Source organism: Podarcis melisellensis, assembly GCF_964234715.1.
Source record: "Podarcis melisellensis genome assembly, chromosome: 2".
Taxonomy (NCBI): Eukaryota; Metazoa; Chordata; class Lepidosauria; order Squamata; family Lacertidae; genus Podarcis; species Podarcis melisellensis.
In genome coordinates this window covers 39,120,338-39,142,477 of record NC_138529.1, presented here as the reverse complement: position 1 = coordinate 39,142,477, position 22,140 = coordinate 39,120,338, and the positions used below count along the sequence as shown (strand labels likewise).

Here is a 22,140-nt window from a genome sequence, read left to right as displayed (position 1 = left end):
ACCGCATTTATTTAGACACTGCTTAAGATATATTGTAACCAAATTTGGCACAATGGTCCCTGAGGTCAAGGAGCAGTTTCCTGACTATATTTGAACACCATTTTGAAACTAAATAACAAGCTAGGTCTTTCAAAAATGCACTGATTAGGACAACTATTAAGATATTTTAACAAAAATTGGTACAGTGGCTCTTCAGATCAAGCAGCAGGTTTTGGTCTATCACTGGATGCCATTTTGAATCAAAATGGTGGATGGAACCTTTCAAAATTGCACTGATTGCCAGTAAAGGGTTGCTGTTGGTTTCTTAGAATTCCTATGTAATGCCAGCAGTCCCCACTAGTTGATTGTAAGGAAAGCCAGTTAAGAGATTTAAAAATAAACACTAGTAGTAACATGGTTTTACCCACCTCAAGGCTTTACAATAAAGTAGAACACAGGTTTTAAAATATACAAATACAGCGTTTAAAACCACCCAGAGAAGCAGTACGTCCTTTAGTTGACAAACGTGTGATAAAGAGAGCTTAAGGGAGGCAGAAATAAATTCTTTCAAAAAGTAAGCCAACTCTTTGCATCATTCTTCAGTTGCTCAGCTATGTTCCTGTGGGTACCGCAAGCCAGATACCACAGCAATCTTGCATCTGCCTACAAAAGGCAGACAGCTTTAGACAGAGTTCTCTGTCTTAGTAGCCAGCTACTGTTTCCTGCTGAAGAGTGGCTCCACATAGCTCTGAAGCTATTGGTCTAGGAAAAAGTCTCCAAGGCCACTTTCACCACTTCTAGGCAACCTGTTTATTGAACATTCACACTGATTTGTTTGCACAAAGATTGCTTGGAACCTGCCCAGTACCCACTGTTTGTTGAGCATTCATTTGGATTTGTTTCCCCAGAGGTTATGCAACGTTTACTATTTATTGAGCATTATATGAGCTTTCATCAGTTCATCATTACCCTACACTTTCACACCTTCCAACATTCCTCTGATGAAAATAGGGAGTCCATAATAATAATAATAATAATAATAATAATAATAATAATAATAATAATACTCCACACATTTGACTAGGTTGCCCCAGCCACTCTGGGCAGCTTGGAGGGTCTGCACTCTTCTTACTGCAAAAAATCTGAGCGGGTTGCTTTTTTTTTTTTTTAAAGTGAGCTTGCTGCAGATCAACACTTCAATCCACTTTTGCAGCCCCAACCTAAATGAGCTAATATATGATCAAATCCCTCCCACAGAATATTGACCACCTGGAAGCAAACCAAATATGATGGAAATGTAGTAGTAATGCAATAAGCACACATACCTTATTACAGATTAGTGACTGGTTTCAAAACTGAACACGAAGCGGACAGTAATTAATTTCACAGTGTAAGGGATGTAAACAAGAGTGCGATGTACCAGAGCTCTCCTTTGCAATTATTGCTGTCGAAATAATTCATAAAATGATTTAAAGTCAGATGACGCCAAACACCTTTAGAATGGTAAAATCCCAAGAAGACTGGGAAGAGGGCCAAAAGGAGTTCCCTAAACTGAAAGCAGAGAGAGATGAGATTCTGTGTGAATTCAAAGTGCTCCCTCATGGAGACAAAAACAGCACAGAAGACTGTGTGCTCAATTATAACGAGTCTGATAAGTCTATTAGGAGAGAGACTCGCTGTTAAATGAGTTAAGTGGAAAATGTAGGCCAAGATGCACAGTGAAACAAATAGACAGAATTTCTGGGAGGCCAGTAGAATATAATGAGACTTACTTTTGAGTAAACTCAACATGTGTTAAACTAATGGTAACTTTGGATGGCCAAACTGCGGGAGGCAGTGGAGGACAGAGGTGCCTGGCGTTCTCTGGTCCATGGGGTCACGAAGAGTCGGACACGACTAAATGACTAAACAACAACAAAGTTTGGATGGATCACACTTCTGGTAAACGCACAGAAGCATAAGCACCTGGGAGACAAAAACAAAACAAAACAAAACAAAACAAAACATGGTTCTTTCAAATAGACCTCCCCTTCAAGACCCACCAATATCTTCCCAAGTTTTTCAGAGAGTTGGCAGCAGCTTTTTACACTCTAGGGCTTGGCACCCTGGAATTTAGGATTTCAAAAGGTCGTGGGTTTATTGGGGGGAATGTACACCCCCCCCCTCAACAACTGTATTTTGTGGGCAAAATCTGAACCCGGAGCCATGTTTGATCTTTCTGTGTCTATCTTGATACAGAAGCAGCTCTCTCCATCTATTAGAATCTATAAGGTATGTTAACTGCAGACAGTTTTGCCCCGGCAAGTTCTAGGAGAATTATGGTACTAACTGTGTCTCCTAGGAGTTCTGAAAAATAACGAGTTCCACAAACAGAAAACTGTTGCTGCTAGACAGAGATTTAGGGTCATGGAGGGAGACTCTTAGGAAGCTGCTTGCTTGCCTTTGGCTGGTGGCCCTTCTGTCTATTAGTGTGTGTTGTGTTTTGTGTGTGTGTGTGTGTGTGTGTGTGTGTGTGTGTGTGTGTGTGTAACACAGGCTAATACAATGAAGACCCACCCGGTCGTGGAAGTGGCTCCACAGCTCCTGGAATATAAACTAGAGTACTCTCCAGATCTGCGGTGTGACAAGCAAACAGACTTGGTGCCTGTTTGCTATCATTGCAAATCCTGCATCTTGTCCTGGAAGGCTCTCTCCACCCGAGAGTGGTTTGTGCGGGCCAGCCATATTTCTAAGGGGCAATTCTTGAAGGGGATCATAAGACGGTTCCAAAGCCAAGACCTCTTGAAGTATGCCTGGAACCTCTTGCAGTCCACCAATAGCAAGGATTTCACCTACAGCCGTTCCTGCGTAAGCTCCAGCTTCGCAGCATCTTCCACCTTGGACCGGGCACTTAATCCGAAGAAACTGGAGCATGCCATGGAAGACCTCTGGAAGTGGTTCTTAAATGCCAGTTTCTGGAGCAAAGCAAACTACCTCCTGCTTCTGCTGCAGATGTGTGACTCACAGTTGTTGCTGATGGCTGCCAACCTGGTTAGCATCCTCTTGAGCCAAGATGAGGCCACTTGCAAATCGGCGGACAACAAAACAGGTAATCCTAATGCATTAGGGGGCTGAAGGTGCTATCTCTGACTCTCAACCAGACATCCCAGTAATGTGTGGAGGGGGAAATGGACAGTATCCTTTACTATTCTGCTAATCCTCATTGCATAGATATGTGTGGGGCAGCCAGCATCCTGGTCAACCAGCGAAACTGAATCAACTGTCCCAGCTTACATTGCCCAAGGATCTAGTTACATTCAGAAGTTCACGTGAAGAGGTGGGTGTGGTGGGGAACCTCCAGATGCGGCTGGACTTCAATTGCCATCACCTCTGGGTGGGTCTGATGGGAGTGGGAGTCCAATAACATCTGGAGGGCCATAACGTCCCCATACCTGACTTCAGAGAGGACCACGTTAAGTGTAGCTTGTAACTGCTCTTCCTTTGGTTGCAGACCAATGAGCAAAGAACCTAGATATAGAATCATTTCCTGTGAAATGTTTGTCTCTTACTGTTTTGTTTTTTCGTTATTTCTATCTCCTGTGTTATTTAAATCTTTCCAGCTGTGCCAGATGAAGATCAAACAAGCAAGGATGTGATTCCTCTTAAGAAGCAAGAGAAATCTATCTCCCAAGTTCGGAGCCACCTCACATCTCACACCTCGGGTTTTACCTTGGGGGTTGCTTCAGAGAAGAGTGACTTATTTGGTATTATTTAATTCTGTTTATCCATCCATCCATTTCCCATTCCTAATACAGTCATACCTCTAGTTGCGTTAGGTTCACGGTGCGTTTTTTCTGGTTATGAACACAGCAAACCCGTAAGTGTTTACTTCCAGGTTCGCCACTTTGTGCATAAGTGATCTGCGTGCTTTGTGCATGCGCAGGAGTGCTCTATCATGTCACGCACACACACAGAAGTGGCGCTCTACTTATGGACTTTTGGGGGGACGAATGGCACCCCAGAATGCATCACGTCCATAAGTAGAGGTACCACTGTATATATATGCCACTTTTAATATGCAAAATCCAGTTATCTTTGTGTCCGCCAAAATGTCACAAAATAGTGAGCAAGCTTTCAAGTTCTCCAGAGTTCTTCCTTAGGCTAGAAGTTAAACTTGTGGTGGGGCTGGGAGATGTTCACATATCCCTTTTGTCAAATTACCCTAACCAATGCCATCCCTATCACAAGAACAGTGTACAACAAAGCTCATGCTGCCAACCCCATCAACCTCTGCAGCTGATCCAACAGACTAGACTTTGTCTTCCAGCCAAATGTCAATGTCTGCCTCTAACAGTGGCACCCCACTGGAGCAAAAGAGGTCCACACAGTATGAGCAGGAGGGTGGGTGGGGAACAGATGGCAATGTCACCGTTAGCCTGAACAAAACATGCTATGGCATTACTTAACTGCCTCCTTGTGATTTCAACTCTGGTGGCAGTCTTGGCTCTCCAGCATAGCTTCTGTGGTCATGCTGGCCATCCCAAGGTCATGGTTGGGAAACTCTCAGTCAGAAAGTTGAGATCAGCCTTCCCCACTCAAGTTATGCCAAGGCTTGTTAATACCCCTGAGCTGCACCACCCTGCAGCTCTGGTGGGCCATCCTGCTCTGCTCTTCTTCTCATTCCACCTAATTCCCCTTCCAGCAATCCAGTCCACCAGTTGTAATTATAGATAACAGCCAGAATAACAGTAGTGGATGTTTTGATGAGATCAGTGATAATCAAGACAGACCATTGGTCTGTTTAGCTCAGTGTTGTTCCCAGCAACTGGCAGCATCTCTCCATGATTTCATACCAGGGTCTCTTCCAAGGTCTCTACTTGGAGATGCTGAATAGAGCCTGGGACCTTCTGCCTGTGAAGCAGCATCTCTACCACCTCTATGTTGATTCATGACTTTTCATTGTTCCTGGGTTTTCTCCAGGAGGTGCATCTTGTTTGTAAATAATTGCAACTACTACCCAGTTGGCATAATGGAAATCTGGTGCTACATAGTCCCTCTTGAGATGTGGGACTGTATGAGACATTGGCTACGTCACCTACAAAGCCATGGCCTGTATATAACATATGTATGAGGAGGTCCAATTGCTCAAAGGCACAGGCTGCTTGTTCACTGCGGGGCTATAGAGGGTAACTTAAGCTTCTTATCCTGCCCGTTCTTTTTATGGCCACTCTGTAATACTCCCTTGGTTGGTTTTCTCATCCACTTGACAGGTCGTCTACGTTTGCAAAGGCTTTGGAGCAAAGAGTCAGATCGGATGTCAGAAGTATTGTCAGAGTACATGGATGAAGCCACCAGCAGTTCTGTCATACTGAATGTCACGGAGCCTGTACCCACCCATCCCACAAAGCCCTTCAAAGTCAACAAGTTCAAAGACTTCATTCACTGTCTGCCCATCCACTTGTCCAAGTTCATATTGCGTAAGAACCTCTTGCCTTCCTCACAGTGCCAGATTTACTTATACACAAGCTAAATTAAGCTACATTCAAAGGATTCAGATTATGAGGAATCTCTAAATACATTCTTTTAAAAACTAAATTTAATATTTTACATAATTGGTTAAAAAGGAGAACAGGGAAAGCACTCTAAAACATACAATATTGCTCTGATATGACAACAATATACTTAATGGCTACACATTTGTCATATTGAGTTCATTAATTTGTGCAGAAATAACTGTATTTTATAAGGTGTCCATAGTTAGATGGTTAGTTTTTTGTTATATCCTTACCTGTGCCACCACCATATATGCCGATATTAAACTTCGTTATTTCTATTCCCATTGCCTTTTCTGTTGTTTTTGTTGTTTTTTTTTAAAGTTTTCCGGCCTCTTAAACTTGACAAAGCTTGACAAAAGCTTAGGGGCTTCAGCATGTCTTAATAAGTCCCTGAAGCAGCTTTCTAATGCTTCGCTTTTAGGAAGCAACAGAGCAACAAGCTTCTCTTTGTGATTCTCTAGGAATGCTGGACATGAAATCCTTGAACAGATGTGCTCTTGTGAGTGCACACTGGGACTTCCTGGTCAAACTAATCAAGAGGGATATGATAGCAAATCGTGCTCTCCAAAGTGAGATTGCATTCCTGCAGGTACTGTGGGATTCTCCTCAACCCTTGTGGTTTGTTAAGGGTACTGGGCATTGTAGCTCTTTGAGGCGCAAACTACGGTTCCCATGATTCTTTGGGGGAAATCATGTGCTTTCAATGTATTGCGTATCTGCAGTCATAGTGTGTGGAGTGCAGTCAGTAAGGATGGACCTGCCCTCCCATGCAGAGGCCAAGCTTTATCTTGCACCAACTGCAGCCATTTTTGTTCTAACATTTCAGTATTGACATATTTAACTAAATGACTTTGTCTTCTTTCTGTTGCAGGGGTCATGCCCTAAAGGAGCAATTTCCAACTATGCCAAAATTGTCAATGTTGCCATTCCTCGCATAAACTCTGAAGGTGACATCATCCGAAGCAAGGCCAAGTTAATCGTAACTATAAAGGTGCATTGTGGGTGTTCTGCATTCCTGGATTTTCTTGGATTGGGTTTGAGTAGGTGGTGGGAAATTCTTGGGCCCTATTCAGTTCTCTGCCATTGGTTGATCTCTCTGTTGAGAGAGAGAGAGAGAGAGAGAGAGAGAGAGAGAGAGAGAGAGAGAAACCACAGAGAGAAACCATGTCTGGAGTATGGAAGTGTGAAGCTGTGTCAACCTGAAGCTATGTTCCTTTTTCCCCAAAGAAAGGAATAATAGCCCATATGTGTGCACAGCTTGCGGTGGGAGTCTGCGTACTTGTCTTGCCCTAGCACACTCTCCATACTGGGTAGAGGGGGCTTCTAATGATGGAAGTGGTGGTGGAGACAAAGCCCATTTCTGCCAGTTGAAGCAGAAGGCCACCTACTTCCTCGTTTGTCATTCTCTCATATAACCAGCCATCATTGCTCCTCATTCTGCTTTAAGGAGAATGAATACCTGCGCAAAGCTTATCATGGACAAGAGGTAGACATTGTCAAGATGGAAGAACGGAATGTCTTCTGCAGTGGGTATAATGTCCGGATTCTAATAGACAGGTATGTGCACCCAGCAAGAAGTGTGTTTTGCTTCATTCCACCCTCCTCCCCACCCAAAATCTCTACATGTGCCTCACAACAACCAATGTTCCACAACATATGGGGCATTTTGTAAACCCATGAACCTCTGATGATATTTTCAAAATAGTGAACACATATAGCTTTCCCCCCAGGAGCAGCACGCTAAGGAAAACCTCCCTGTGTCTTTTATCTGCTTCCTGCCTCTGAATAAATTGCCACAAGTGGTACAAGTAGGACGTACATTCCCATAATACATGCAAGTAGTCCAGTTCAGTTCATTCATAGAGGCCAACAACACTTGGAGGAAACCAGATCTGGGCGGCCTGGCTTAGACTTTGAGAAATAGTAAAAATGACTGCAAGGATGAATGTTTGGTTAGTGTTGCATCTGTTGCTACAAACAGGGATGTGGTGTGAGGGCATATGAAGCTAAGCAGGTCTGGATCTGCTTGCTGCTTGGATGGGGGGCCTCCTGGGAATACTGTATTAGCTGTCATGATGAATTCCACCATGGAATAAAGGCAGGATATGAAAGAAATAAGTCTATCAAATAAAACCAGGTTCTCCCTTCAACCTTCGCTACCTCTTCAGTTTGGATCCAAACAGAGTGATTCACTATGGTGGTGGGAAGCTGATGGCCACTGGTTCTGTGGACCGGAAAGTCCGTTTGATGGATGTGGATGAGATGCGCTATGTCCCTCCTGTCTTTCTGGGACATGCTGGTAGCATCCGGGCTGTGTACCTCAATGAACAGAAAGGATTGCTTCTGAGTGGCAGCTATGATCTCAGCATCAGGTGAGCTGTGCTGATCCTAACATCTTTACATTGCATTTTTTTGGGGAAAGGCAAAATATGGAAGGTGTTAAGGGTACTTGTGGCCCATTTAATTCAACGTCCTTCGAGTGCTTCGTCGCTTGTGGGGCTTAAAAATACTTCACATTGTATTATTATGCTCCTTGAGTCTAAAATAAGTTATGTATTCCCACAACAAGGATGAGAGCTCAGGGGTAATCTGTGCAGAGGTACATTCCAGCACTGGGTGGAGCCATAGCAAATGATGGTTGGAGCCAGAGAGCTCCAGAATTAGCTACTGTATTTTATTTTTAAAAAATAATAATTATTATTATATACCATCCTTCATTCTCCAGTTCCAGGACACTTCACACAGTAATGAAATACAGAGCCACAGACTATAGAACACAACAGCAAATGAAACAGCAATGCACTTGCAACTCACCAGCAGAATTTCAAATAAATTGTTGGTTGACTAATTTGTTGGTGGCTCCAGTTCTTTAGGGAGTGTCAGCTTCTGAACGCTGTTTATTGAAACTCAGAAAGCGCAATAAAGAAACACACAGTATAGTGCCATGTGTTACATTTTATTCCATAATATATTATACCCGTATCATCAAACTATTTAAACTTTAGTATATACTAGAGAAGCTATAAAACCTGGTACCAACAGATCGGACAAGAAGATAGGTGAATGGAATGTCAGAACTTAAAGCAATTTTCATGCACATATCTACCAATTCAATCTCACCTTGGATCGGCAATTGCCACATATTACCAATCCCCATACTAATTTAGTAGGCTGCATAGTAGAAAAAGGGAAATGAAGCATTAACCCCAGTATCATGATCCAAACAGAGAAAGACCGTGCAAAGCATATTGCTTCCAGATACTTATTCCCATTTGTTTGGTTGCACCCCTATCTAGATATGCTTGAAATTTCAATAACTCGTTATATTCTGGCTGTGTACACTCTTCTGTTTACTCAGCATCTCATGCACTTCCGCTACTAGTTTGGAAAGCAATGTATACACCATATTGGCCACAATGCATATCTATTCTGTTGTTTCTTGAGAAATACTGCATTTTGATGCAATTTTCCCTAAACCCGCTTTGATCCAAATTGATGGTGGAAACAGCTTATATTTTAAGCTGGTAACATACATGCAACTTCAATGTTTGTTTCTTCTCATCCTCTTGATCCGTATCTTTTAGAATGTGGAATATCCTCACTGGGGCATGTGTGAAAATTTTTAACGGCCACACAGGAAGCATCACTTGCCTGGATTTGTACAAGAGCAAGTTTGTGTCTGGATCCAAAGACTGCACAGCAAAATGTGAGCAAAACATTGCCTGTCTCCCAGGGAAATACGGGAAAATCTACATACTATAGTTAAATTTAAACTTTGCAGAATGAAAAGGTAAACAATTGTAATGCAGAACTATGACCACATCGTCAAGATACTTTTAAAGCAGAATCATACCACTTTAAACAAACATGGCTCCCTCCAAAGAATCTTGGGAACTGTAGTCATTAGAAGGCTCCTATTGGCACTGTGGTCTAAACCACTGAGCCTCTTGGGCTTGCTGATCAGAAGGTCAGCGGTTCGAATCCCTGCGATGGGGTGAGCTCCCGTCGCTTGGTCCCAGCTCCTGCCAACCTAGCAGTTTGAAAGCATGCCCAAAAGTGCAAGTCGATAAATAGGTGCCGCTCTGGTGGGAAGGTAAACGGCGTTTCTGTGTGCTGCTCTGGTTTCGGTGTTCCATTGCACCAGAAGCGGCTTAGTTATGCTGGCCACATGACATGGAAAACTGTCTGCGGACAAACGCCAGCTGCCTCGGCCTATAAAGCGAGATGAGCGCTGCAACCCCAGAGTCGTACTCGACTGGACTTAAGTGTCAGGGGTCCTTTACCTTTACCTTTTATTGCAGAATAACAACGTGTTGCAGTACATCCTCAATACAGTCGTACCTTGGTTCTTGAATGGCTTAGTTGCCAAACAAATCGACTCCCGAATGCCGCAAACCCAGAAGTACGTTTTCCGGTTTGCGAGTGTTTTTCAGAAGCTGACTGTCCGACACAGCTTCTGCTTGAGTGCAGAAGACTCCTACAGTCAATCAGAAGCTGCACCTTGGTTTTTGAACGTTTTGGGAGTCGAATCGACTCCCGGAACAGATTAAGTTTAAGAATCAATGTACCACTGTATCTAACGGGAGTGTTCCAGTTCAAGGTGCCAATCATGCCTTCCTCCATAAGTTGCAAGGGGTCAAGCAAGAGTGTTCATGCACACCGTTTTCCATTTTTCCTCTCCAGTAGATACTCAGCATTCTATTTTGGCTGAAGGCCACTAAGGCTGCTCAGTCCTCATTGGGATCTTCTTTTCTGCTTCCAGAGCAAGTGCTGGGGGTTGCTTGGTTATCAGGAGGAAGGGGACTGAGTGACTCTTTGGAGCAGATGCTGCTGCTAAATATGCTGCCACCTTTAGAGATTTTTTGCAAGAGAGTACTGTCCATCTCCCAGCCTATCTGTGTCTTTGGCAAGGTCTCTGAGATCCTGCACTCGTCACTTCAGCTTAATGGCATCAGGGTTGTGCTGAAAATGAATTAATGGCATCTTTTTGTGTTTTTCACAGTGTGGGATATAGAAACTGGAAAGTGCGTTAAGACTTTCGCACACAAAGCTATTGTTTGGGCTGCTAAGATGAATGAAACACATGTCGTGAGTGCCTGCGATAAGGGCGTAGTGAAAGTGTGGCATGCTGAGACATGTATACTGATAAAGGTAAGATTTAAAACGCAGTGGCTGACTCTGAAAATGCTGTCAGCTCTGTATGTGGCACCAAGCAACACATTTAAGGTGGAGTCAGAACAGTGGTGGGGAAACTCAGGCCAGGGTGGGCGGGCGGGAGGGTAACATGGCCCTCCATACTTCTCTACTGCTCTTGCCAAAAGTTTGCGTGCAAACAATGGGGCTCTATCTTCCTTGGGAACACAGAGAAAGGTCAGCGAGACCTTTCAAGCTTCTTTGGCATTTCATAAACACAGGGATAGCAAAGGGACTAACCCAGGCAAGCGTCAACAATCAGAAGAGAGCTGGCTTACAGTGACCACTCATTCAGAGTGAAATATGGGAACTGCCACTGGCAGCAGGGGTTTTCTAGGCAGCAAAAGGAATTTAGTGTGCAACTTCACCAAAAGTGGTTGCTAATTGCAATACATCATGTCTGTGACACACTCATAGAATTCTGAATGTTTGGTGAGGCAAACCTTCTCTGTGAGAAAGTCTTGCTGGTCTTTCTTCAGCAGGGCTAGTCCGTCTATATGTTTAATCACAGGTAAAGTTTTAATTATGCTTTCTACAAATTTTCCTGGGATTGAAATTAGCCTAATCAGTCTGATGATTCCTTGCTCCCCACTATTTTTAAAGGGGTTATTTTGATCCTCTTCCACTCCAGTAAGAAAGCTGACATTTCTGATAGGTTAGATGCTTAGCATTCAGCAACAGGTGGCCAGTGGAGGTTAGTCACATCTTTACCACCAACAAAGTAAACAATGGCATCATAATCCTGTGGTTGCTGGAAGCCTCTAAAGAGCATGCAAAAACAAATCTGTTTTTTCCCCAGACTTTACAAGGGCATCTGGGCCCTGTGACATGCCTGTCGTTTGATGAGTGGCATCTTGTGACAGGAAGCAATGACGGCTATATCCTGGGATGGAGCATGTATGGAAATCACAAGAGATGTCTGGGGGCTTTCAGACACCCCATGTAGGTATTGTTTATTGCAGTCAAAAAGCTGCAGACTTTGTGATGTCCTTAGCAATGACTCTTGATTCTTATGTGTTTGGAGTAGTTTTTATAAAGGACAAAGCTAACTGGAACTGTGAATTTTTCCCATTGCCAAAATCCCTTCTGTACAAGATGAGACAGCTCTCTGCTTTTGAACCATACAAGGTTTATATTTTCTTTGAACTCCCACCCACCTCCAAGATGGCATAAAACCTAAGACCACAGAACCTAGCATGATTCTACTATGAATGGCTTGTCTCCACCTTCAAAGGTCCTCTACGTTAAAGCTGTTCATAGGATTTACCACTTCAGTTAATATTTAGTTTATATCACATCTCAAAAATGTGTGTGTTGTGAACTGGTAATGATGAAAGGATACAGCAAGAAAGAAGAAGAAAAAGGAGAAGAGTTTGGATTTGATATCCCGCTTTATCACTACCCGAAGGAGTTTCAAAGCGGTTAACATTCTCCTTTCCCTTCCTTCCCCAAAATAAACACTCTGTGAGGTGAGTGGGGCTGAGAGACTTCAAAGAAGTGTGACGAGCCCAAGGTTACCCAGCAGCTGCATGTGGAGGAGCAGGGACGCAAACCCGGTTCCCCAGATTACGAGTCTACCGCTCTTAACCACTACACCACACTGGCATGTGGTTACAGGCCTCTGAAAGATGGTGGCCATTTTTCACTTTCCACCCCCATCAGACTACTTTACTCCAGAAAGGCAGTAAGTTGTGCCTCTTCATTCACTAGGCTGTACTCCAGGGATGGTGATCTTGCTGGCTGGGGCTGATGAAGGTTCGAGTCCAACAACAGTTGAAGAGTCACCTACCCTTGCTGTACTCTCTGTGGTCCTCTTCTCTAAGTTCATCTCACTTCTCTCAGGTTCCTGCTGGCCTGCCTTGGCACATAGAAGAAGGTGCCTCTAGCATTTCTGGACTCGAGCCAATGCCAGTTCTCGGTTCAGGCGGTTCTCCACCCAGCCCCTTATGTCAGCATACCATCCTTCAACACGGTGTTGACTTTCTTTCTCCCTCAACTGCCTAAAAGTAAATTGGCTCACATTTTGTTTGCTTACGTTTAGCGCTCTGCTGATCCGGGTGCGTTCTTGCAGTAACTTTTCACTTCAGGTGGCAGCCTGTTTAAACCTCAATTTGTCATTTTCCTAGTAAACAGCACTTGCTTGACATATTTTCTGCTCAGAGTAACACATGAGGGAAGGGTAGGAACTAGGGGTGGTATTCCACTAAGTTCTACTCAGAACAGACTAATTCAAATTAATGAACATTGACTGCATTATGTGCATTCTACGTGTGTGTGCAAATAGACAAAGTTGTACTAGTAATAATCCCCCCCCCAATTTCACCTCATTCATGAATATTCCTTGTAAAACACATCCTCCATTTGTTTACTTTGAGGAGTGTTAATTCATCATTCTACACCAAGACACCCTTACAGTCTCAATGTTGTCCTCATAAGAGCAAGTGCTGTATTTCAACAACTTTCCTTGTTTGTAGGGAGGTTCTGTCCCTGGGATTTCTCTATCTCAGAGTCATCAGTGGCTGTGCGGATGGGAAGATACGCATATTCAACTTCCTGACAGGGACCTGCCTGAGAGTTTTGAGAGCCAATAGCAGAGGTGACCCCGTGGTGTCCTTCTGTATAGTGGAAAACACGTAGGTTGCAGACATTATTTCCCAGTTCTTAAATAATAAAGGTTGTCATATACATTTCTGAGGAAATGTGTGGGCTGGCATGTGAAGGGCCTTGGATTGCTTCCGGAGTGATTGTCTGAATTGCTGGTAGACGGCACTGCTTTGCAGTGGTTCTGGTCCTGTTTGGATGGATGTTTCTAGAGAGTGACGCTTGGGGAGTGCTCTTCAGCCCTGTGGAGTCTTCAGTGCAGGGTTCCTCGGGGTTTCATGTTATCCCCTATGGCTGTTTAACATCTACATGAAACCAACGGAACCATCCCCATGCAAATGACAGCTTTAGAGAAGCAATTTTCATTAGGACTGCACCAAGGGAACGAGAGTTTAAAATTTCTCCTCCCCCATTTGCTACAATTCTATAATTCTCAGTCTTCCGCCCCGCCACATGATTGCTATTTGCATTTGGGGAAAAAATAAAATCATGTCACTAGTTGCAGGAAAAGGCAGTGTGGCAGTAAGCTACATCCATACCACCTTTCCTTCCTTGCAGATTGAAGGTTCTAATAATGCCTCACTCCTCAGTTTATAGCACTACACGTTTGGTACTTTCTGACAGTTGGCCATGGTGTTTTCTCACTCCCTTTGCCTTTCTTTTAGGCTACTGGTCAATGCACTGGGCAGTGTGGTTATGTTCCAGTTTGAGGAAGTAGTGTGGGACCACACACTAGCTTCCGAACAACTAACTAAAAGGAAAGAAAAGAGCAAATTTGACGACAAAGCATTGCAAATAATGCCGCCACATTTACTGTCTGGGCGGAAGAAACGGTCCCACAGGAATAAATGGAAGCTTTACAACACCACAACAGTATTTTCCTATGACATTATTCGGAAGTCGACGAAATACTTCAGAAATTCTACTCCAGGTACTGCTCCTGATGCCCATCAAGGATTAAGTTAAATGGCAGGTGAAATCCTGCAAGTGTTGGTAGGCGTCAAGAAGGGAGGGACTTCTTCACCCTTTTACAAATTCTTCCAGGGTGTTTAGATGGCTTGTATACAGCCTTGGTCACCTCTCCTTTAAATTTTAATACCCTGTGATGATAAGCATCACATTTGATCTATGTTGCATTTGACATGCAGTAAAAGGGTGGTCCGATCCTCCTTTTATCACTTGCAAAGAGGAATGAAAAATCTATCTGTACTCCAAATGTTGTTGGACTATAACTCATATCATATGCAGCCAGTTTAGCCAATGGTTAGAGATGATAACTGCTGTCAAGCAACATCCGGGGACCTAAGGTTGAAGGATATATCATCATTTAGGATTATGTGAGCAAGCTGCAGTGAGCCTTGGGCTCACACAACTGCCCCTGCCACTCTGCTGTGGCTACAAGGAAGAGTTTGGAAGGTTTTGCTCAACCACAGCCTGTTTGTTTTGCCCCAACTGCAAAACCATGGTTGATGTTAGCGATGGTTTATTTGACACAAGCTAGCTTTGAACTACATTGACATTAAGCACAGCTGCTTGGTTTGGAGAACTCAACAAGCTGTGGCTAAGCAGACGTGAGAGCTTCCAAGTGCCTCTTCATGGCTGTACCAGAGAAGATGGGTGACCTTTCAAACCTTAGGCTTGCGGCGGCTCACTCCAGCTTGTTCATCAAACTATGCTTTAGCATGACACCCCAATGCAGCCATTGAGTTGTGCAAATGCCGAGTAATCAGACTCCTTTTGCCCACTCAGTTTGCTGCAGGGTAAAGCAAGCACAACCAAAATCTGAGCATATGAACCTGTTCTGGGTACATATGCAAAACAGATGGCTGTGCGGGAATATTTCAGGTCATTGGTGGCTGTTTGAAGATAGAATGAACTATCTGTAGGTTTTAATACACAAGCAATCTGCAATGTCCTGCTTTATACTGTTTTTTGGATAGGTAAAAAGCGGAACTCATGTAATATAATCATGGATTTGTGAGCAGGATTGGGGGACCTTATGCCCAGAGACCAAATCCAGCCCTGACCGCAATGCATCCTTACAATAAGATAACACCTCTTACTTGCCTGGATGAAGGATGGAGACACGTGGCTGTGTGTGTGTGCATGGGCGCACATGCACGTGCAGAAACCTAGCCCTTTTGTGTCTCAGCTACTGTAGGAAGATAAAAGTTACATCCATTGTTCACCCACTTGGGCCACACCCAAGACTGTCACATGACCCTTAAAAGGTTCTCCATGAGGAAATGTGGCTTTTAGACTAGAAGATATACAATCTAGGGCCACCTTCCCTTCATCAGATGGCGTCATATTCTCCTAGGTTATTATTGATTAAACTTATTAGTCACTTTTCTTTTTTTCATATACAAGATACTCAAAGCAACTTAACAACAATAAACATATAACACATATATTAAAAGCAACATTAAAAAATTATAAAACCTACCTCCATTACAGAAAGAAAGGCTGGATATTTCTGGGTTCCTAGGAATATTCATCAGAAATCTTTGTGTAGTTTTGCAAGATGGGTTTGATCTTGGTTCTCTGGAATAATGAAGAGTAAGACGGGTTTCTACTGAAGTACTCCTTTTGAAAGTGTTCTAATAAGTTTTTCAGAATTATACAAGACCAACTGCACAGTAGTTAGATAATCCCTTTGGTGAAGAAGTCCTATCAGACTACTTTTCACATTTTTCTAATTTCACAAGATTCCAATTACCATATTTTTCGCCCTATAGGACACACCGTCCCATAAGGCGCACCTAAAATTATTTTCCCCCCCAGGCGCGGGGGTGGGGCGGGGGAGGCCCGAGCTTCCCCCGACCCCAGTCCCCAAACAGGCAGCTCTCTGCAAGCCGTGGGAGCCCAGCGCTGGCTCCCGCTGCTTGCAGAGAGGTCCGCGAAGCCTGGACGCACTGAGCTCAGCGCGCTCAGGCTTTGACATGCAGACAACTCTCTGCAAGCAGCGGGAGCACTCCCGCTGCTTGCGGAGAGGTCCGCGAAGCCTGGAGAGCGAGAGGGGTCGGTGCGCACCGACCCCTCTCGTTCTCCGGGCTTCAGCAAAAGCCTGCATTCGCCCTATAGGACGCACACACATTTCCCCTTCATTTTTGGAGGGGGAAAAGTGCGTCCTATAGGGCAAAAAATACGGTAACTAGAATTTCTGGAGAGAGGAAACAGATATCAAGTGATACATTGCTCATATATGTTCAGGATGTTTGTAGCTGACACAAAACTGATAGTTAGATAATCCCTTTGGTGAAGAAGTCCTATCAGACTACTTTTCACATTTTTCTAATTTCACAATATTCCAATTAACTAGAATTTCTGGAGAGAGGAAACAGATATCAAGTGATACATTGCTCATATATGTTCAGGATGTTTGTAGCTGACACAAAACTGATAAGCCCAAGCTCACTGGCATGCACAGTCCCACTGATCCACAAAACACAACTCTGGAGTTAAGCCATTTGAAGAGTGCAGCCATATAGCCATATTCTCATATACTTGGAAGAAAGTCTGACTGCGTTCAGTAGGACTTCCTTCACAATAAGTGTGCTTTGGACAGCAGCCAAAATTATTCCCTTCTTTTCTAGCTCTTCGTTATCAAATTTTGAAGGAACCTCTTCCCAGGATGCACAAAAATGTAGTAACCCTGGAAATGAAGCCAGATGAGCAGACTAGACTCTTTTCTATTGCCGCGCGTTCAAAATCTGTAACAACTCTAGTAGGTAAGGAACGATGGTGTATTGAAAATGTGCAGCTGCATTTAAAGGTGCCATTTGTTCCTGTAGTCCAGCTTTAGGCCACTAGAGCTGATTAGCATACTCAAAATAAACAGTATGCAAATTGTAGATTTGGGAGGTGTAGTGGAAACGCCAAAGAAGGATCGAGCAGGCTTAGGATTGGCCTTGCGCAATCAACCATTCCTTGAAGGCCGCCTGTCCTCGCAGGAGCACTCCTGCCCTTGAGGGTGGCCCAGCTTGGGCTCGATTGCCCAGATTATGGGACTGGGAGGAGCCCTAATCACCACAGGTGGCGGCCGTGGAGGCATTTGATGCAGAGAGTCTGGGTGCGGGGCAACATAGTCAACGTTGCTGCATCACAGACTGGACGCTGCTGTTCCTGAGGCCGCCTCCCCCCCCCCCCCCATGGCTGGAACAAGGGATTTGGTGATCTGGTGCTATATGTGGGTTGTCTGAGTGAAGGTATTGTGGGGATTGCTTCTTTGTGTAAGAGTGTGGATCATAGATTATCTGGGGAGGTTTTACATGAGAAGCCTATTTTGTTCAAATAAAAATCTTTCCTCCCACTAAGCGCTCTATGGTCCATCAGAGATCCATTAAAAAACCTGCTATTGACTTGGCAAAACAGGAGGGGGGAATGTAGATTTTAAAACAGACTGACGGAAGGTGAGGGTGGGGAAAGTAAAATGTGGGTCAGGGCATGGGAATATCCTTTACTACATGTTAAAGTGAAATAGTAAAGACGCAGGTGGGAAATGGGATAAACAAAGCACCACAAAGCAGCAGGTTAAGGGATGTTAAATTAGAAAGAGAAACAGAGCCAATATACATTTTAGATCGTACAAATGTCAAACACGTACTCTACCCTTCGTCTCCATAACATCCACCTTACACTCCTGCATGACATAATAGTAGCCTGGAACTGTGCTTGTCTTGGCGCACCATGGCAACCACTTTGACATCATCAGCAACAATGAATTCATCTCACAGTAAAACCCAGTGCTGCAGTTAGGTGAGTTGAAGACTTTGGGCCCTCCTTTACATGGTAATGTGCAGAGTGAGTTCCACATTTTTGTGAGCCATTGAGCAACAAGCTTATCATCTGGCACCACTCCTTCCTCCTAGTCATATCCCTTCCCTCTTTGGACTTTCGCCTTTAAAACTAAAGTGCCACCCAACATGATTTATTCCTCCCCACCTCAAACAAACACCCAAGCCTTCTCCCCATCCTGCTCTACTCATCAGGCTTTGCAGGCCCCTACCCACCTACCCATATTCAGTCATTCAGCCCCCCCCCCCATCCTGCACAAACCACAGCCCCCAGTCTCACAGAGAGAGGAGAGGGGAAGCACTCAGCAGGAAGCTAGCTACTCTTCTTCTAGCTCTTCTGACAGTGGAGCTCCTGATCCCCATAGGTTCCTCTTTCAATCCATGGATTTTTAAAAGACTTCATTTGGGGGGTCTTCTGATCTCCCAAGTAGGGGCCCAGACCTGTTCTCCAAGTTCTGCCCTGCCTTCCCCCAGGTGCTAATCTTCACTCATCTCACTTTTATTTTTGAAAACAGGAGATGAGTTAGAGGAAAACAAGCCCTTAGCCAGCAACTTTGCATCGGGCCAGGATGCTGATGCTTTCGTAAAGCACATAAAGAAGAGGCGTTTCCATGGTCCCCTGTCTGGTGACCAGATACTTCTCACTGTTAGCACAATGCAGCATGCCTACCAGACAGACCAAGTCAGTGCCAACATGGCATACAATATGAAAATCAAAGATGCCTGGGGGCCTGCCTTTCTCCAGAAAAAATTGCCCCAAAAGACCCCTGCTGCCCAAAGTCCAGAGCAACTGAAAATGGATCCATCAACCCAGCTGAAACGACTGAAGGCTGCCCGTTGCATGATTGGCATGGAAAGGATTTCCACACCTTATGAAACCAAAACGCTGCAGTTAAGCTTGAAGAACTCCTTGCTTGGAAGCAGGGTGAAATCTTTCATCCCAGCCCCCACTATTACACGTTCCCAATCATGCAGCAACTTGGCCAGAGGGGGAAAGATTTCTCGCCAGGCAAAGATACCATCTCCACCTGCCATAGGGCATGTCGTTGGTCACTTTACAAGCTCTGTCGAATCCATCAAAGTGCCTCGAATGAAGATTGCCCAACCCGATAGAGACATGATACCACGGCGACCCAAACTCTTCTTCACCCACACTCCAAACCCATACCGGCTCAATTCTGGGTTCCGGCTTCTGACAACCCAACAGATGAAAGAGTATGAAGAAGCTAAGGCGCACGAGTATCAGGCACAGAAGACCAAGGTTATAGCAAACAGAGAAAAAGAGTGTAAAAATGCCTGGCTAAGGAAAATTAAAGGTCTCCCCATCGACGATTTCAACAAGGAGGGCAAAGTTGCAGCTCCTGAACTTGGAGAGAATGTTTTCATCTGAACTTCGCTTTTCAAAGCAGCCTGCTAGTCCTTCCAAACAACTGCCTACAAACCAAACAGCTGGCACTGGAGAGCTTTGGGCTGAATTTTTACCCTCAGCTTGAAGCTACCTTTCAGAAAATGCTAACAAACTCTATTGAATTATCCAGATTTTCACATGGGAAGGTGGGACTCTGGGCTGCACTGGAGGTGGGGTGGGGTGGATATGATGGGGAAGCTACTTCACTCTCCAAAGAAATGTCTTTCCAGTTTGCAGTGAGTGCAGTTTACAAATACTCCTGGTCTCTAGAGAAAGGTTTATTAACATGACTCTACAATGATTCTGTTTGAAAGCTTTGTTTCAAAGACTGTGTGTACACTTCTCAAAGCTCACCATATAGCCCAAATCTTAATGAAAATGTTCTAAACTTTGCAGTCTTATTGAGGACATCCTCCAGGTGTCCAAGAGTCACCATCAATTAATATATGTTCACAAAATAAAGAAACCTGGCTACAACAGCTCTTACAGCGGTACCTGCTTTGTAATGAACTTGTTTCCTTACTTGTTGCTTTTCATGTGGGTCTTGTTCCCACCTTCCAAACAGGGTGGAAGGAGCAGCATATTAAATTCCCCGCAATATCAGACTGTCTCTATCCCACTTCATGTTTAAGTGGGCCTTAAAGACAATTTTTTTCTCTCTGCAGCCTTCACTAGTTGAAATAAATTAGACTGCTAATACTATACAATATTCTAAATTGTTAATATGTTGAGTTTATGCTGGGATAGCTAATAGTTTGGGGTAACTTTTTAGTTATTAGTGTGTTTTTTATTTAGTGTTTTAAAATGTTACTTGTATTCGTTGGTGTCTTTTGTATATTTATTAAGTTTATTTATTAAACTTCGAAGTATCTAGGACAATATTGTTCCTCTAACACTGAAAGCCTAAAATATACCTTAGAGTGACAGGTCTGAGAGTATGCTTAGCATCTCCTTCACAGGAAGAAGTTGAGCAGATCCATTTTGTCCCTGATGCTGGTGTGGTTTTGGCATTGATTCATCTTTGACACCTGCTTTGTGTGGTTCACAAATTATACAAGGGGGAAGACAAGGGGATAACTAATCCCATAGCTGTAAATCTAACTGGGTGAGACCAGCTGAAACTGAAATGTTGTTTAAATTGTTTAAATTAAATTATTATTTTGTGGTTGGTTTTACTGTTGTTGTTTTAATTTGAACATTGTAAGCCACCCAAAGATCCTGACAGTTTACAGACTTTGTGTTAATATTGCAGATAAATTAATAAACAAAATAAATAAATTTGTCCTTAGTCCTGCTTTGGGGGTGGGGCCAAGGGAAAATATAATGAATAAATGTAATTTTCTATGGAAATTGCAGTCGAGTTGGTGCTGGTCTTTCTGTCCTTTAGACTTCTTTTTACCGTTTATTAGCAGTTTTAGCAACAGCTAACCATCTCATATGTTTGCAAAGATAGTTTAAACCACCATCTAGTTTTTCCTGACTCTGGCCACTGAGTTACTATCAGTATTTAGTTCTTCTTATTGACATAAAATACCATATTTGATATGGAGGTTCCTAGCAGAGACACAAACCTACAAACTGTTCACATTTAACAGCTTTTGCCATGCTGAAATGATCTGCCTTTTGGGCTGTACCTTTGCAGATTTACTCTGAAATTACAGTGCTATCCTAGTCATTTCTACTATGTACCCTCATGTTCAATGTGACTGATTCGCAGATTGCAAGCTATGTGCACATTACTGCTTGCCTCCAGCACCTTCCCACCACTGGTGTTTGAAGCTGAGTAGACATGACAATAGCCATAATCCATAGGTATCCTGTGACTTCTTGAGAAATACTTCTGTTTGATGTGTTTTCCCTCAATCCAGTTTTAATCTGATTAGAAAACAGAAGCCACAGTTAAGGTGAGGTGTGTACATTTCGGGTAGCATTGTGCACTCACGGGTGACAGCACTTGCACAGAGGGCAGCTTCAGTGAACTGGATTAGGCAATGAACATCATATGAAGACCTCCCTGCCCCCTCTCTGGTGGGAACAGCAACTTGAAATATGGGGGTAGGAGGGAGACTACCTCACCACATTTGAAACTAGAGCCTAGGGGTGCTTACTGCCTGTAAAGCAGGCATGGCCAAACTTGGCCCTCTGGATGTTTTAGAACTACAATTCCCTGACCACTGGTCCTGTTAGCTAGGGATAATGGGAGTTGTAGTCCCAAAACATCTGGAGGGCCAAGTTTGGCCAAACCTGCGAAGAATTTGCATCACATTGCACGAGTTTCTTGGGCCCAGCAGCATTTTAACCATGCTGCTCTTGCACATATACAGTTGATTTTGACTATACTCCTCCTCATAGCTTCGATGGGAACAGCCTCAAATAGCTGCATTGAATAGTTAAAACAGTCTGAATAGTTAAAGCCTTCTGGAAATGATGAAACCACCTGCAGAAGAAGCATGACAAACTGAATGATACGGAAACAGAAACAAACAGGGAAGGACAGGGGAGATCTCCACTGAGGCCAGGGCCAGATTTAGATTTGATGAGGCCCTAAGCTACTGAAGGTAATGGGGCCCTTTATATGTCCACCTGTCCTTTGTCAACAACAAATTGTCGCTGGTTTTTGTGTTGAATA

The 22,140-nt window shown here is 43.8% G+C and overlaps 1 protein-coding gene and 2 long non-coding RNA genes across 4 annotated transcripts; 1 reads left to right on the top strand and 2 right to left on the bottom strand.

Annotated features, from left to right (window-relative positions):
• Positions 1-2,352: 2,352 nt before the first annotated feature.
• Positions 2,353-19,990, top strand: FBXW10B (F-box and WD repeat domain containing 10B). The gene is made up of 14 exons (XM_081895018.1): positions 2,353-3,067; positions 3,579-3,722; positions 5,229-5,435; positions 5,975-6,102; positions 6,385-6,504; positions 6,961-7,070; positions 7,682-7,885; positions 9,098-9,219; positions 10,516-10,664; positions 11,506-11,648; positions 13,181-13,339; positions 13,973-14,238; positions 16,904-17,038; positions 18,619-19,990. Exons 1-14 carry the CDS (start codon positions 2,524-2,526, stop codon positions 19,491-19,493), a joined length of 3,306 nt encoding a protein of 1,101 aa, XP_081751144.1. The 5' UTR covers positions 2,353-2,523; the 3' UTR covers positions 19,494-19,990.
• Positions 7,642-18,667, bottom strand: LOC309360962. Of its 2 annotated transcripts, none has more exons than XR_014164265.1 (3): positions 18,545-18,667; positions 15,754-15,851; positions 7,642-7,832 (listed from the first exon to the last, which is right to left on the bottom strand). It is a non-coding gene; the product is annotated as an uncharacterized lncRNA (long non-coding RNA). The 2 variants fall into 2 exon arrangements; XR_014164266.1 differs by lacking the exon at positions 18,545-18,667 and adding an exon at positions 17,914-18,036.
• Positions 8,298-15,443, bottom strand: LOC309361011. The gene is made up of 2 exons (XR_014164287.1): positions 15,364-15,443; positions 8,298-8,406 (listed from the first exon to the last, which is right to left on the bottom strand). It is a non-coding gene; the product is annotated as an uncharacterized lncRNA (long non-coding RNA).
• Positions 19,991-22,140: the final 2,150 nt, after the last annotated feature.

Coding starts and splice junctions, on each gene's coding strand:
- FBXW10B (XM_081895018.1), top strand. CDS start 2,524: ATGAAGACCCACCCGGTCGTGGAAGTGGCTCCACAGCTCCTGGAATAT. Junction 3,723..5,228: donor AGAGAAGAGTGACTTATTTG/GTATTATTTAAT, acceptor TCCACTTGACAG/GTCGTCTACGTTTGCAAAGG. Junction 6,505..6,960: donor AGTTAATCGTAACTATAAAG/GTGCATTGTGGG, acceptor TTCTGCTTTAAG/GAGAATGAATACCTGCGCAA.